This window comes from Sphaerodactylus townsendi, linkage group LG08, assembly GCF_021028975.2.
Source record: "Sphaerodactylus townsendi isolate TG3544 linkage group LG08, MPM_Stown_v2.3, whole genome shotgun sequence".
NCBI classification, from domain to species: domain Eukaryota; kingdom Metazoa; phylum Chordata; class Lepidosauria; order Squamata; family Sphaerodactylidae; genus Sphaerodactylus; species Sphaerodactylus townsendi.
The window spans coordinates 6,258,703-6,274,887 of NC_059432.1; the positions used below are offsets into that span (position 1 = coordinate 6,258,703).

Consider the following 16,185-nt stretch of genomic DNA (forward strand, 5'->3'; position numbering starts at 1 on the left):
GGGGGGAGGGGAAGTTACAGGGTTCATTTAGAAGTTATGGATGGCTCTGCCAAATAAGAGGCAATCCTTTGTTTGCCCGCCGTAGGTGAAATACACCCAAGCCAAGTTCCAAGACTCAGCATCGCACTTTAAATTATCTTTTTCTGCACCACTCAACACTGTCTTATTATGGCCCATTAAACACCGATAATTAAAACAAAATATATTGGAATTGTTTATCCTGGACTTTGTAAGGAAATGAGGTCCATAATGATGCTGAAGGAGGGGGGGGAGGGGAGGGGAGAGAGAATACCTATGCCAGGACTTGTAATTAGAATAACAATTAAGCAAAAGTCAGCTTTGGGGAGGGGAGAGAAAAGAAAGATGGAGAAAGTGTTGGTAATGAGTCACCTGGTACACAAAGGATAAAAGTGAGCCATTGCCAGTTTCTGGAAATGTACAAGAACCAAATGGGCCTTTGTATCTAGCTGGCTGCAATGGGGGAAGTCTGCCTGGTACTCCAGAACAAAGTTGAGACTATCCACAAGGTCATTTAAACTTGGGCTGTCGACAACATCATTTGAACAAGGAACAAACTGGGACAGCCAAAGAGGTTTCCCATGCCATCTTTCTCCCGTTGTCATCTTTGCATGACCTGAAAGAAAGGGTCAAACTTCTCTGAAGCGAAGAAGAAGAGTTTGGATTTATACCCCACCTTTCTCTTCTGTGAGGAGACTCAAGGTGGCCTACAGGCTCCTTTCCCTTCCTCTCCCCACAACAAACACCTTGTGAGGTTGGTGGGGCTGAGAGAGTTCTGTGAGAACTGAGACTGGACCAAGGTCACCCAGCAGAAATTCAGGAGTGCGGAAACACATCTGGTTCACCAGATAAGCCTCTGCCACTCAGGTGGAGGAGTGGGGAATCAAACCCAGTTCTCCAGATTAGAATCCACCTGCTCTTAACCACTACACACCATGCTGGTTACTGCCTTCTTTTTGGAAATGTGCCTTCAAATATCTGACCTTCTTCCAATCTGTATTGGAACATAGCAACATTGCTGGGCAGAGGGAGGAATGAGTTGAAGATGGGAGCGTGGGATAGTGGTCAGTGTGTCAGGTTTGAATCCCTAATTCTACCCGGAAGATCCCTGGGTCAATTTAGGCCAGTCTTGGCTGCACCTTCCTCATAAAGGATAGTGAAAACTATCCTGAGCTCTATGGGTTAAAAATGATTGACAAATTGAATCGGATTAGTGACTTGGGAAGCTGCTTAGAACAGTTTGTGAACTGTTCTCTTTTCCACTTAGTCCAAGAGTCCTGAGTAATCCTAAAGCTTTCTCTTGTAGCGGGGAGGGGGTGGGATCACATAACCAGCATAGTGTAGTGCAGTGGTGGCGAACCTATGGCACGGGTGCCAGAGGTGGCACTCAGAGCCCTCTCTGTGGGCACTCGCAGAGTAAACCCCCCCCCCCCCATACATCTAGGGTGGCCTGGGCCGGTGGGCTCAATTATTAGCATTAAACTGAAGACCTAGTTTTGGGGAAGCAGTGTAGGTAACCCTGTTAAGCACTGGTAACCCCACTAATTTTCATGCAAAGAGCTAAAGCGTGATCCTTTACCTGGGAGTAAGCTCGGTTGCTGGCCATGGGGCTTGCTTCTGAGTAAACCCTCCTAGGGTCGTGACTCACCCGTTGGAAGAGTTGCACGGTTGCTTCAAAGCAAAACCACCAACTACCACCAAGCTTACTCCCGAGTAAAACACGCCTTGGAGCCAACCGTTTTTCCTAAACTAAAGCCTCAGCATTCAGGTTAAAGTACCGTGTTGGCACTTTGCGATAAATAAGTGGGTTTTGGGTTGCAATTTGGGCACTCGGTCTCGAAAAGGTTCGCCATCACTGGTGTAGTGGTTAAGAGCAGGTGCATTGTAATTCCATTTGAGCTGTGGAGGCTTATCTGGTGAACTAGATTAGCTTGTGCACTCCAACACATGCCAGCTGGGTGACCGTGGGATAGTTCTTCAGAGCTCTCTCAGCCCCACCCACCTCACAGGGTGTTTGTTGTGGGGAGGGGGAGGGGGAAGGGAAAGGAGATTGTCAACCCCTTTGAGTCTCCTTACAGGAGAGAAAGGGGGGATATAAATCCAAACTCTTCTTCTTCCTTAATCTGGGGGTCCCACATATTGATGAAAACGCTTGTACCCATCAGAATCGCCTCTGAATCTTCTTCATTTCCAGGAACGCTGCTTGAGAAAATTCTCAGGACTGTCTGTTTTCATAGTCCTAAATTCTGTGTGATCTGGGAACTTTGCTGCAGCTCCACAGACCTGGATCTGGCTGAATGGGAGTCCTGCTGCGGGAGGGGGGGGGGGTGTCACGCCTGTTGGAAGAAAGGGACATTACGCTGTTTCCTGCCTCATCCTACAGAGGGGGTTTTTTTACTAGCGAGCTAGTGGCTAGATAGGGACTTAGGAATGTGTCACCTTTACTCTATCATGCTGACTCTATCCCTTTGATGTAGACTGATACTCTTAGGGACTTCCTCCCTTGCTTCCGCCTTCTTCTCAGAACTTCTCCATCTTACTTTCACCATGCCTAGGGAGAGGATGCATGCCTCGAGCATCCGCCTCCATCCAGCTAGAATAGATTAGTTAGTGAACCTGTCTCTCCATCTTTCTATCCAGAATGGAGTTCACTAATAAATACTCTTTTTATTAGATTAGAAACTACAAACGACTCTGACTTTCTTTTGTGTCTGAAGTTCTCTCTAGCCAGCTCAGCCACGCGTGTGTGCCCAGGTAAGCTTCCCTGTGTTCAGCCTCTGTGCCGCTCTGCTACTTTTGCAAGGGAAACACACGCACCAGGTGTGGTTCTCCCAACAACGCTTCTGTCCACTACCTTGAATTCAACCCTGGGAAGCGAACTGAGCAATACATGTCGTTTAACTGCAGGCCTTTCTTATCTGCCTTTCCAAGTGTTACAGGGCAGCGCATCATGTGAAATGGGATCTCCCAAATAAAGGCTTCCCCTCCCAGGGGGTCTGTCCTTTCATCTCCCCTCTGATGGGGGCTGGCTCAGAATGGACCGAGTGCTTTTTAACAGGCAACAGAAGGACAGAGTTTTGCAAATATGCTGGGCAGCCTGCATGAACTGCCCTGGGGTGTTATTGACCCCCCCTCCCCCAATTTGTTCAGTGTGTGAATTTTAATCATTGTCCCTGTGTGCAAAGCAAGCAATGCAAGCGCTGGTCAAGGATTTTGTGTCCCCCCAATCCCCAAATGGGTGTTTCTGTGTAAAACACTCATTTCTTCCTGGAAAGGAAAACTTCCTGGATCTCTGTTTTCTAAGGATCTGCTTATGGGGAAAGATCAGATGAGTGTTTGGGGGCAAGGCCAACATCTCAGAAATCAGAGTTGGTTTGTTTTGAAGGAAAAATAGCCCCATGTTCAAGTTTCCAACCCGCAGCAGGTTCCACAGGTCTCTCCCTCCCCTTGTTTAGTTGTTTCTGACTTCTTGCTTTTAGGTTAAAGGGTTGGGAGTTTCTGAATTGTTCCACCCTAGTTAGATCAGGTGCCATTATATAAACTTTTAGAACATGGTTGTTTATTGTATTATAACTTTTATTGTTTTATATTGTTGTGAGCTGCTTTGAGCCTGCTTTGAGCACAGGAAGAGCAGGGTAAAAATCAAGTAAATAAATAAAAGGCCCAATTACTCCCAGTGAGTCAGGCCTGGCTGACCTGTGGTTCTGCTGGGAGCGGGGGGTGGGGGGAAGTTTCACACTGCTGCTAATGTTCCATGAGCAGCCACTTGAAAAGGAATATCCCAGGTTTTAGAATGCCATTCTCCCCTCCTCCATTTTCTCACAATATTCCTGCAAGGCAGGCCAGTCTGAGAATTCGTGAGGGATCCAAAGTCCCCCTGCAAGGTTCCATGGCTTGAAGCAGGGATTCAAACCTAACTTGCCTGGGGCCCCAGTCCAAACTGGCTCATCTGCTGAGCACCAAATAAACAAACAAACAAAACAGTTTTGCTCTTAATCTGGCAACATTTTTACTCTCTCCACTGAGATGCTGCAACTGCCTGAAAGAGCCATTCCATTCAAAGACTCGTTGGTTTAATTGATACCCTGACCCTCTCCATAAAGTACTTGGGACAGCTGACAACATTTAAAAATACAAAAAAAAACACCCCAATGTATTGTCGAAGGCTTTCACGGCCAGATTCAACTGGTTCTGGTGGGTTTTCCGGACTGTGTGGCCGTGGTCTGGTGGATCTTGTTCCCAACGTTTGTGTGTAATACACCTCTGTCTGTGATACACCTCTGAAGATGCCAGCCACAGATGCAGGCGAAACGGTAGGAACAAGGTCCACCAGACCACTGCCACACAGCCCGAAAAACCCACCAGAACTAACAAAAAATACAGTTATAATACCAATAAATGTGCCATGTGCAGAGCATAAAAACCAGATAAAACATCAACATAACATCAACCCAGTCTGATGAACTGAAACAACTGGCCAGCTCTGTGGTTTGCAGCTTCAACCAAGGCGCTTTGAATGCCCTGTGGGACGGTGGGAGATCCCACAGACCACAGACTTCCCAGGCAGTTCCAGAGAGAGGGGCCAGCCATTGAAAATGCCCTTGTCCTGGCAGTCGCCAAGCGGGCAGTTCACAGGCCAGGCACTTGTGGACAGCCCTGTGACAATCATATAAGCCCGTGGTGGCGAACCTTTGGCACTCCAGATGTTATGGACTACAATTCCCATCAGCCCCTTCCAGCATGGCCAATTGGCCATGCTGGTAGGGGCTGATGGGAATTGCAGTCCATAACATCTGGAGTGCCAAAGGTTCGCCACCACTGATATAAGCAGTCAAGGGGGGGGGGGGGGGTAGGGTCCAGCAGGTTGGATGGTCCAAGACTGTTAAGGGATTTATAGGTCAAAACTAGCACTCTGAATTGGCACCTGAAGCCAGTGCAGGTGCTGAAGTGCTGATGTTATGTCTGCAGACCAGGGGGAACCATCAGCAATCCACCGGCCACACTCTGGGCCACCTGAAGCCAAATCTAACACTCACCTACAAAGCAGCCATCCCCATCCCCTGCTGAGCACCCCCTGCTGCCCTAATGGCCACCCCCAAAAGTGAGGGCATTCTCAGGCTGCACAGCTCACCCGAGGTCGGGACCCCGATAAGGAGCAGGTCAGGTGTTGTCTGGCTGGGCTGGGAGGAGCCATTACCACCGGTCTCTAAACAAAGCTAAAGCACAAGCAAGGAACTCTTGGGTGCCACAGACCTCTGGACTCCCCTGGGAGGTGCAGTTGTCAGACATCTAGACGTCCCGCGTTCAAATTCTGCCAAAGTCCTCAAATCCACAACCCAAAGATGTACTGGAGGTGGCAGGCATTTCTCTTTGCCAGATTCAAAAGTAGTGGATATACAGACAGGTACCTGGAAGAGCCCATCCCCACCCCACCCCCACCCCCGGCAGCACACAACAGGCCCAAGGACCAGCTTGATGGAGTGGTTCAGATGTTGGATTTGGACCCGGGAGTTCCAGGTTTGAATCCCCACTGTGCCGCAGAAGCTCACTGCGTGACGTCTGGTCAGTCACACTCACACTCTCTTGGCCCATCCTACCCCACAGGGTTGTTGTGAGGGTGAAATGGAGGAAAGGAGACCCCTATGCACTTCTATGACTTTTCTGTGCAACACTGAAGGTGGTGTTTTGTGCTTCCAATCGACCAATGTTTAGCTCAGAGAAGGACTTGTTAGTTGTTACAGCTGTCTTTCCTCTGACAGGCTAACATGGTTCCTCCATGGAACATGAGGAGAATATTCCATTTTTTGCATCTTTAACCAGGAGGAGAAATATCAAATTTGAAAAACAAATAATGGATTTAAATTTAATAAATAAATCCTGCATTGAATCATTTGCTGCATCTCTGGGTCTATTGCAGGGTCTATTGCAGTGGTTCTCAACCTTCCTAATGCTGCAACCCTTTAATACAGTTCCTCATGTTGTGGTGACCCCCAACCCTAACATTTATCCATTTTGCAGATGGAGAACACTGATGCAGAGAGTCTTAGGCGACCCCTGTGAAAGGGTCGTTCGACCCCCAAAGGGGTCGCGACCCACAGGTTGAGAACCGCTGGTCTATTGCATGGTTCTGTATTCTTGAATTTAAACTTTGACAGGTGGTGACTGGTCTCACTATTCAGTAGACAGCCAGTGTGGTGTAGCGGTCAAGATGGGAAAACTGGGTTCAATTCTCTGCTCCTCCACATGAAGCCTGCCGGGTGACCTTGGGCCAGTCATAGTTCTCTCCAAACTCTCAGCCCCACCTACCTCACAAGGAACCTGTTGCAAGGAGAGGCCACGTTGAGACTCCTTACAGTTGAAGAAAGTGGGGTATAAATCCAAATTCTTGTTCTTCTTCTACCCCTCGCTAACACAGTGCAGGCTTTTTTCGGATGAAATTCACAGGCCGCCGGAGTGAAGGCCGAGGTGATTCATAGCAGCAGGTTAGCACAGCTCAGCCTGAGCTCATGAGGTCTGGGCACCTAAGCAGGGTTGACTGTTAGTACTTGGATGGGAGACCACTGCGGAAGCGTGGCATTGCTACACAGCTCGTAAGCCAACAACGCTGCACATCTCTTGACTTGAAAATCCCCCGAGTCAGTTGCAACCCAAGGACATGTTCTTCTCCTTCAAGGCCAAAAAAGGACTAGAGGGGGAGGAATCTTGCGGGACTTCAAAGGCAGTGAAAGGCACAATCGCATGGGGGAGTTAGGCCACCATGTGTCCAATAATGGGACTGGGAGATCCAGTCCCTCCCCACCCCCACCAATAATCCAGCAAAGCCTAGATAGATGTCAACTCGCCCGGCACCATTCACAATTTTGCCAGTCCAAAGGGAGCAAAGGGATTCCTCTGCTGGAGTATGACTCGGAGCTTATGCCGTGAGGTCAAAGTGACTGATCGTGCACTACGCACTGCCCATGGCTGCTTCCAGTCTGGCCTCTGAAGTGGTTTCGCGGAGGGGTCTGTGGCCAACCGCTGGCTTCCTCTCGCCCTCAGGAGGAGATAACCACATCGACTTGCCTGCCCGCAGGAGGTGGCTTTGCAGATTGGCTTTGGCGGCACTGCAGGCTAAACCACTGACCTGCCTGGACGGGCTCTCGAAAGGGGTGGGCACTTGGATTTGGGTCTCCTCCACCCCCTGCCACACTACACACATTTTCTTTAGGCAGTGATTCAACTGGTACAGTTGGCAGCTGCCTGCCACATTTTGCAACTATGTGCAGAACAGGGAAGAGGAGGCAGACAGGACTAGTGGGGACCACAGCAAGGAGTTCTGCCCATCCCTGACCTTGTTTACAATCAATCAATCAATCAATCAATCAATCAATCAATCAATCAATCAATCAATCAATCAATCTCTCTCTCTCTCTCTCTCTCTCTCTCTCTCTCTCTCTCTCTGTGGTTTCAAAGGTGCCTCTGTGTGTGTGTGTGTGTGTGTGTGTGTGTGTGTGTGTGAGAGAGAGAGAGAGAGAGAGAGAGAGAGAGAGAGAGAGAGGAGCAACCTGACAAGGGGCTGAAAAACACCGAGTCCATGATCATCTGGATCACCATCGGTTGGCCACCCCAGTCTAGTCAGACAGGCAACGGAGAAGGTCCCACACATGTCACCTTTGAACGGGAAATGCCAGGGGTTCGGATTTGGGCCCTAGTGTTTGCCAAGCAAATGGTGAAGAAGCAGTTTTGGGATTTACACCTGTGAGGAGGAGACTCGGGGCAGCTTACACGCTCCTTTCCTTTCCCCACAACAGGCACCTTGTGAGGCAGGTGGAGATGAGCGGTGATTGGCCAAGGTCACCCCAGCAGGCTTCATGTGCAGGAGTGAGGAAAATAAATCAAGTTTACCAGATTAGTGTCCAGTCACGCTCAACGGCGGCGGCCATCATGCCGGCTTCCCCACTGAGCCAGGGGCTCTCTCCAGGGTCCTTTTGAAATAAATTCGGAGGAAAAATAAAACGGGCTGTGTGCTTTTGTCCTGGTAGCTGATTCGAAACTTCACCAAAGGCGAAGCTAAACACTCGACCAACGTCCCCTGGAGTGGCAGGCAGGCGGAAGCAGCAGAGTTTTTGCATTTCGAATCGAAATTCACTTGAGGCCCCCCCTTCTTTTCTGCTCTGCCCCCCCCCCCCCAGCACGGGCACATTCTCTCAGGGAAGAAAAGCGAGGCACACACAAGAGCGAGGCCCCCTCCCCCCCTCCAAGGGCTCGGGATTTAATAGAGGACTATGGTCAGCCTTTATATTTTCAAAACGGGAAGGAAAAGAGAGAGAGGTCCTTCCTTTCACTCGCAGTTTCTGGAGCTTCTGTAACTTCTTCTACTGGACTGCCTGGGAGGAGACGGGCGGGGGGGCGGGTCACCAGGAGGCGAAACAGCTGCGGCAAAAGTCGCCCAAGTGATGCCAGAGAGCCAAAGGCCTCCGCAGACCTGTTTGAGAGTCTAAAATGCGGCGACGGGGCGGGGTGTTTGTGTGTGTGAAGGTGGCCCTGAACTCAGCACTGGCCGCTCCCTCCTGGGTCCAGGCCGCTGGGAGGCCTGGAAAGAGCTCCGGGGCCCGGCAGATGCCCCCCACCCCACCCCGGAGAAGGCGGAGGGCGCTGTCCGGCAGGAGAGGAAGCAACCGCTGAAGGCTTTGCTGGTGGCGGCGTCGGTGGCTTCCCGACCCAACTAGCTCCTTGGGGCGGGGAGGGGGGGGGCAGCTCATCACCAGCAGCCTCAGGCGCCAGGGCCCTTTCATGACCCGCCCCCGGCCCAGTTTTCGGGACCAGGTTCCAGGTCCGCCTTCAGTTCAGACCAGACCAGACCGGGGTGGGTGGGGGGTGGGGGCTGCTGCATGGATGGGACAGCCTCATCTCGTCCGATCTCGAAGGCTCAGCCGGGGGGGAGGGGGAGGGAGACCCCCTGACGAAGACTCTGCAGAGTCTGGCCCTGGCAAAGCCACATCTTCGTCCCAGACCCGGCTGGCCCAGCAGCCAAACCCCCTCGTTCCACCGGTCCGGGGGGGGGGGGGGGGGAAGAGACCTTTCCTTGCCCATTCCGTCCCGCCAGCCAGCCCCACTCGCGCCCCTCCGCCCGCCCCTTCCTTCCCTCCCCACTGGGCTGGGGTGCGCTCCGCACCGGGTGATGCTTTGGGCAAACACTGGGGGGGGGGGGGGCGGGGGGGCGGACACATTTCCCCGCCTTCCCTGCTGGCAGCCATGGACCCCGGAGCTCCCGGAGAAGCTCCCAGCGCAGGCGAAGAAACGCCCCGGTTGACTCAGAGGAGCCCCCCCCCCCCGCCGCGTTTTGCCGGAGCTGCAGCCCCTCCTCCGTCCCGCTTGGCCAATGCCCCAGTCGGGCGCCCGAACATGTCCCGCTGGGCACCGCCTCCCTCCTCCAGTTCAAGGTTCCGGAGCTTGATCCGGATTCCGGAGCCTGCTGACCCGAAGCAAGTCTAACGAATGGCGGCACCAGGCCTGGCTTCCCGCCTTGACCCCGGAGGACGGTCGGGCAGCGCCGTCCAGGAAACCTGCCCCAAAGGCAGAGGCGTCGGGCAGCCCCGGTAAGCAGGGCGCTCCGTCGTCCCGGCCCTCGTTTCACGGCGGCTGAAAGAGCTGGGCGCCCCTTTCCCGCGCCAGGCCCCCGCCCCCCCCCCCGGGCGTCGGTCGCCCCGCAGCCCGTCCCGCTCGCCCCCCCCCCCCCGGTGTTTTTCAGCCTCTTCCCAGGTTGCCAAATGCGCCTCTGGCAAATCCACAGCCCTGGGAGGGGGGATCACTTGCCCCCCGCCGGAGCCAGGTCTGCCCAGAGCTCTCCACCTCGTTGGGGGGTTGGGAGCAACAAACAGCATTTCTCCAAACGCCAGAGCCCTCCTGCAGCCCCCGCCCCGCCCCGCCCCGCCCCAGGGCATTTCCAGCAATCTCTCCGCTTGGCTTCGAAGCCCCAGGCAGGGCAGCGTCATTGCTGGTAGCGCAGTCCAGTCCAGCCCTTGTTAGTTAGTTAGTTAGTTAGTTAGTTAGTTAGTTAGTTAGTTAGTTAGTTAGTTAGTTAGTTAGTTAGTTAGTTAGTTAGTTAGTTAGTTAGTTAGTTATCAATCTGATTTCTGGGCCACCATTCCTTCCTTCCTTCCTTCCTTCCTTCCTTCCTTCCTTCCTTCCTTCCTTCCTTCCTTCCTTCCTTCCTTCCTTCCTTCCTTCCTTCCTTCCTTCCTTCCTTCCTTCCTTCCTTCCTTCCTTCCTTCCTTCCTTCCGCGGGCCCAGGTGAAGAGGGGTGGGGGAGGTGCTGCTCTTGGGCTGGCTGCCGTCCGCGCCCTGTCCTTTGCCTGCGTTTTGCCTCTTCAGTGTTTTCCCGGCCCCGTTTCTCGCTCAGGTTAAAACTGGGGTTTTCACGGTGCCTTGAAACGCGCATCAAATTGTGCAAATTGATACCGCGAGTCAATAAATCGATGCTTCCGCCCGCCTCGGGTTCAATAGCAATAAACGAACCAACAACAACGGGATCGAAGGCAAATTTGCAGCGCCCCGTTCGTAGATTGCCAAATTGTCAAGTGGCCGGCTGGAAATAGTCGGGTGGGCTGCCCCTCGCCCCCCCCCCCCCGGGTGGTGTATCCCCTGGGGAGGGCGACTTGCCGGCGCTGGGGAATAAGGACGCGGTGGCCCTGGGGAGAACCATTCCCGTCGAATCCGCCGGCTTCCTGTGCGCAAAGAAATAAAGAAAGTTGTCCGGCCGTTTGGACAGGTTTTCCCTGAGGCGGGGGGGGGGGCGGGGGGGCGATGCACCAGAAAGAAGCAGGTCCGGAGAGCCAGGGGCCTAGACCGGCGCGCGCCCCCCGGGTTCGGGATCGGCGCCCCATTCCTCACGAAAGCAACGGCTGTTAAAACGAAGGGACATAAAAAACCCAAGCGAGGATTTATTCCTTCATTAAACTGATGATCCGTACGTGGAGCCAATTAACGGGATGAGTCTGGGGAACATCAAAGTGGGAAAGAGGTTAGAGACAATGAAGCGGCCCGACAGTCACCTTGGTCCGCGCCCGCGGAGCCGCCCCCCCCCCCCCCGCCGGGATAAATTATAGGAGTCTCCAACCGGGACGAAGCGGCAAGTTGAGCTAATTGGAAAACGCCTTTGACTGCAATACGGATTCCGGTAGAATAGAACCGGCCACGGAGTGGGAGTCGCGGAAGGACCGGGCGCGGGGACCGGGCCTGACTCGGGTCTGGCTCTCGGGTTCCGGGTCGGTTTCGCCCGGTTCTCGGTTGGATTTCGAACCTCTGACGGCGGCTGTTTGTGCCGTCACGAAAGGGAAGCGAGGAGAGAGAGAGAGCAACAAAGCCGGCCTGGTCTCATCCGGCGCGGCGGCGGGGTGGGGGTGGGGGGAGTTCGTGCTTTATAGTGGGCGACACCATGCCCCTTCCCCCCATCACACAAAAAGGTTTCAGTGACCCCAGACTAATTCTCACCGATGTCCCAAGCCGCCTTCCCCGTGCCTTGCCCCAGGTTGTGCGCTCGGCAGCGCTCTCGGGAAAACTTCGCCTTCCTCCCCCTGGGAGGCCGGCCCCTGGCTGGAATCAGTTCAGACGAACAGACAAACACGTGTTAGCTTCGGGGTCTGACAGGGACCCTTCCGCTGTCGCGGGGGGTCAAGAGACGGTCCAGACGCGGGACTTGCCGAAAGTTTCCCTGAAGTTCAGCACCCGGGACAGCGACTGGGCCCGCTTTTGGCCCCCCTCCGGCCGTAACCGGCCGCAGTCCGCTCTCCCGGGGGTCAGTCACTGTCCCACCCACCCACCCACCCACCCACCATCCATAAGCCAGTCTTGCGATCCAAGCACTGGCCCCCAGCCGCGCAGGCGCAGAGGCGACAGGGCCCCGGCGGGGGCCCCCGCAAAGCCGCAGCAACGCAGCGCCCCACGAAGCGCCTTTCACTCGCTGGCTCGCTCGCTGGGGGATCCGGCCAGCCGGCCGGCCGCTGTCCGTGGTGCTGAAGCCGCTTCTCTCCGGCGGCCTTTAAAGGGGACCCCCGTCGTGGCCTCCGCGCCGTAGCCAAGGCGGCGTCCTGCGCCCGGGAGCGTCGGAGCGAGCAGGCCGCCTCCTGATGCCCTCCCTGCGGCCGGGGCCAAATGACTGAGGACGCCTCTGGCGTTCGCCCCCTGAGGACCAAACCAGGCGCCCCCCCCCCCACCCGAGAGCGCCACCTCTGCCGCCAGGCAAGGGGGGTGGGGGCTGGGGCCAGGCCTGCCCCGGGAAGGAGGGGGCTGCGGGCGCGGCGGTGGGGATGGGCGCGCCTGGGTTATGACTGGGACGGCCCTCACTGCTGTCCTTCGGGGCTCGGTTGGGCTCAGCCGGCTCCCTTCCTGACCCGGCGATGGCCCCGCGGTCCCGATCCCGGCACGCTCCCACCGCCTGCTTCCCGAGAGAGGTGCCCGGTCAGGGGTCCGAGCACGGCCTCCGTGGTCAGCATCATCCTTTGGAAGGACACGGGGGAAGGGACCAGCGATCCCTGGTCGGGCGGCTGCCTTATCTAGCCAGCCAGTGGCCCCACTCTCGCCTCTGACCCGGCCTCCGCCCGATGGACCTGCGGGGGGGGGGGGGGCAAAAGGGGCGCGATTAGGGTTAGGCGATTAGGATCGCAGCACCCCCATTTCTGCGGAGCGCTCCAGAAGAGAAGTTCTCCGCTCTGCAGCCTTCGAGCCTCCCTCTCGGGCTGTCTGCCAGCCACTGGCCGGTGCTTGTGCCCCCCTCCTCCCTGGCGGGGGGGGGGTGTCGCCATGTTCCCCCGGGAAGGGAGGCCCCAGCTGCGACGGTTCCCAACTCGGAGCGCCGTCCAGAGCGCAGGCAGCCCGACCAGCGGAGCAACAGTTGCCCCCCCCCCCGCCTCTTCCGCCGCCTCTTGAGTGGGTCATAATCCCAACTTTATTTTCAGCGATGCATAAATTAATTACGCGCATTTAATAACCCAAATATCGTTATATTCCCCCTTTAATCTCGTAAAGGCGCTCCGTCGGGGAGGCGCTCGGAGGACTGCGGGAGGGGCGGGGGGGGCCGTGGCGGCGATTAGCTCGCCCTAATGCTATTAGCCCGCCAATTATGCGCCATTACGGCGGGCCCCCCGCCCCCGCCCTGCCTGCAGAGCCGCCGCGGGGGCCTACCAGGCGCGCTGGCCCCCCGGCGGCAGGACCGGCCCGCCCGTCTCGGATGCGCTTTAAAAGTAATTGCGCCGGTCCCCGCGCAGCTCATTTGCAGACGGGAAGCGAGCGCCAGCCGGAGACCCCCCGCCGCGAACAAAATCAAACTTCGCCTCGGCAAGGCGAGGCGGCCCATTAGCGGGCGGGGAGGGGGAAGGGGGCCAGGCAGCGCGCCAGCCGGGCCCCAGCGCCAGCGCCTCCCCCCGCCCCGCCCCGCCTCCACGACCCACCCGGCAGCGGACCCAGGCGAGGGACGGGCGGCCCGGGGAGGAGCAGCGCGCAGGGGTAGGTCGGGGTGGGGTGGGGTGGATTGGGTGGGGCACGGCAAGGCAGGGCTGAGTTCCTAGCCCTCCTCCCCTCCCTCCCGGGGCCTCTGGAGCCTGCGGAACGAGGCGGGCGCCGGTCCCCCTCCGCGCACCACGTGGCTCCCAAGGAAGGCCCAGTAGACCTATCCAAGTTACTCACTGCAGGCAGCGCTGGAAATAATCCGATTAAGGCCAATTACGCGTGAGATTATAAAAGGCAGCGCCGAGCGGCGGCCAGGACTAGTGCAGACGGCCCGACCGACACAGCTGCCCGGTGGCCCGGGAGGGGCGGAAGGGGGGGGTCGAGAGAGGGACGCCAGCAGCGCCTCCGCTGCTCCGGGTAGGACGCTCGCCTAGTGAGGGAAGGGGGGAGGAGGGGCCGGCCAGCTGGGCTCTGGCAGCGGCAGCCTGGAGGCGGTCTGGGCAAGGCCGGGCAGACGCGAACAGCCGGGCTGGAAACTTTCTCTCTGACACGTGTCTAGCAGCGTCACGCCCTTGGTGCAGAAGGAGCTGGAGTGGGCCCTGCGCCGGCACGGAACCCGCACCGGAGACCCAGCTGCGCTGGCGGCCTCTCGCTGACCGCGGCCCTTCTCGGCCCTCTCTCCCGCAGATCCCGTCCGCTGCCCCCGACGCCGCTGGACCGCCCGCCCGCCCCCATGTTCTACTTCCACTGCCCGCCGCAGCTGGAGGGTGAGTGCGCGTCGTTGGGTCGGAGCCGGCCCGGAAAGTGCGGGCTGCTGACGGGACGAGCCGGGAGAGGCCGGGTGGCAGGACCCGCCGTCGAGGCCGCGCACCGGGCGAGCTCCGCAGAGGCTGATGTCGGTCTGGTGGCTCCCGCGATTTTCCGCCCGGGCTGCTGGGGCGGGGAGGTCGGCTGCGGGGCCTGGGGGTCGCCACGCGCCCCTCCGTGACACTCGGCCACCTGCTCCTCCTCTGCGCCTGGCAGAGCCGCGGGCGTCGGGGGGGGGGACTTGCGGGGGCGGCGCAGCTGTTCCTGTTCCGCCTCTAATCGGGCCGCTTGCAGGAGGCAGCCCCGCCGCCCGCCCCTCGCAGCCCCGCGGGCAGCGGCAGCAGCAGCCGCCAGCCGTCGCCGGGATCCGCGCCCGAGCAGGCCTCCCAGTGGGGCCGGGGGACGGCGGGCGGCCCCGGTGGCCGAGGCGGCGGGGAGCGGGCGGAGGGGCGTCCGCGCCGTCGGGTCCACTCGAAGCTGGTCGGTTTCAAAAAGGACGGGGGAAATGGAGGCGGGCAAACCCCGGCCCCAACCGTGCTCCAGCGGCTCTGCGCCCCGGGACTCCGCACTTGCTCGGAAGTAACAGTTCTCGCACTGAGCGGGACTCGCTTACCTCTTTCGGCGCGGCAGCGAGGCTTCGAGAAGCCTGGAGTTTGGCCGCTGACTTGGGAGGAGGCGGGGGGGGGGATTGTCCCGGGCTTGGTGGCTTCTGTGGCAGCGGAGAGACCCGGCCGGCCCACCTGAGTCCTCGGGCAGTCTGGGGGACCGGCTCTGGCGGGCCAAGAGTCTGTCCCTGGCCGGGCAAGGAGTGGGTCCATCGGCTTTGTTCCCCGATGCGGACAGCCGGCCTCGGAAGGTCAAACTCGGCCCCCGGTACTTGGAAGTAAACCCCGCCGGCTGACCTGACCGCCGTTCCCTGCGACCCAGCAGCCGCTCGCCGGCCGGCCGGGGGAGACCTGAAAGGATTGAACCGCCGGGCGCCTGGTCCTCCCGTCTCCAAAGGCTCCATGGGGCTGACTTCCGAGTAGCGGGTGTGGATCGGGACCCGGGAGCTCCTCAGTTCGTGGTTTGATTCGAATTGAACCGGGCCGGGAACCGCGGGAGGCGCGTGCGGCGGTCCGCTTTGCCGGGAAGCGTCTGGTCCAGACGCGCTCCGGGTCCCAACCCGGTCCAGCCGGTTCACGGTGCTGCGGGGCATTCCTCCCTTCGAACGGGGCTCCTCTGGAGTCGAGGGCCGGGCCTCGCACGGAGGGCAGTTCCCCGCGAGCGGCTGGAAGAGCGCCCCAATCTGGGCGGCCAACCCCCAAAGAAGGGCAAAGGACGGCTGGCTGGAGAGGCCGGAAAGCGGGGTGGGGGGGAGAGACCCGCAGGAGCAACCTCGGGGGCCTGGCAAGAGGCGGCCTTTTTCTCCTGGCCGCCCTCAGCTCGGCCGTTTCCACCAGAAACTAGTTTTGAGCGGCCGGGCCGGGTGGGCTGCGCGGATGGAGGGATCTCAGGCGGGGAGGGGGGGGGGGCGAGCGGGGCGCCCAGGCCTTCGGGGCGGCCAGCAACGTTCCCCTCCCGCCGGACAGTCGGCTCTGGCCGCCTCGGCTCTCCCGTCCCGCCGGTCCCGCATCTCCTCGCCTTCTGCCAAACGAGCGCGCGGGGAGCGGGGGGAGGACTGCGAGGGTTGACCGGCCGCGGGGAAGGGGGCGCCCCGGCCCCATCCACACACGGAGCTGCAGCCCAAAACTGCCGGCCCTGCAGCCGCCCTTCCAAGGGTCTTGCAAAGGCCGGGCCCGAGGAGCCCAGGGAGGCGGGGGGGTTCCGTGAGGCATTTCAGGGATTCGGCCGACCTTTTCTGCGGACTGCCCACCCGCCCCGCCAGCTGTCTTGCAAATCTGGGTTGCCCCCGGCTCGTTTTGCCTGGACTTTCCCAGAGGCGTCCGGAGGTGG

General features: G+C 58.3%; 1 protein-coding gene across 1 annotated transcript in view; it reads left to right on the forward strand.

Annotated features, from left to right (window-relative positions):
* Nucleotides 1-13,774: 13,774 nt before the first annotated feature.
* DRGX (dorsal root ganglia homeobox) overlaps nucleotides 13,775-16,185 on the forward strand; it is a 67,720-nt gene continuing 65,309 nt past the window's right edge. Inside the window, exons 1-2 of the mRNA XM_048505875.1 lie at nucleotides 13,775-13,860; nucleotides 14,131-14,210. Of these exons, the coding sequence (XP_048361832.1) occupies nucleotides 14,177-14,210 (34 nt within the window). The 5' untranslated portion in view covers nucleotides 13,775-13,860; nucleotides 14,131-14,176. The remainder of the gene's footprint in view (nucleotides 13,861-14,130; nucleotides 14,211-16,185) is intronic.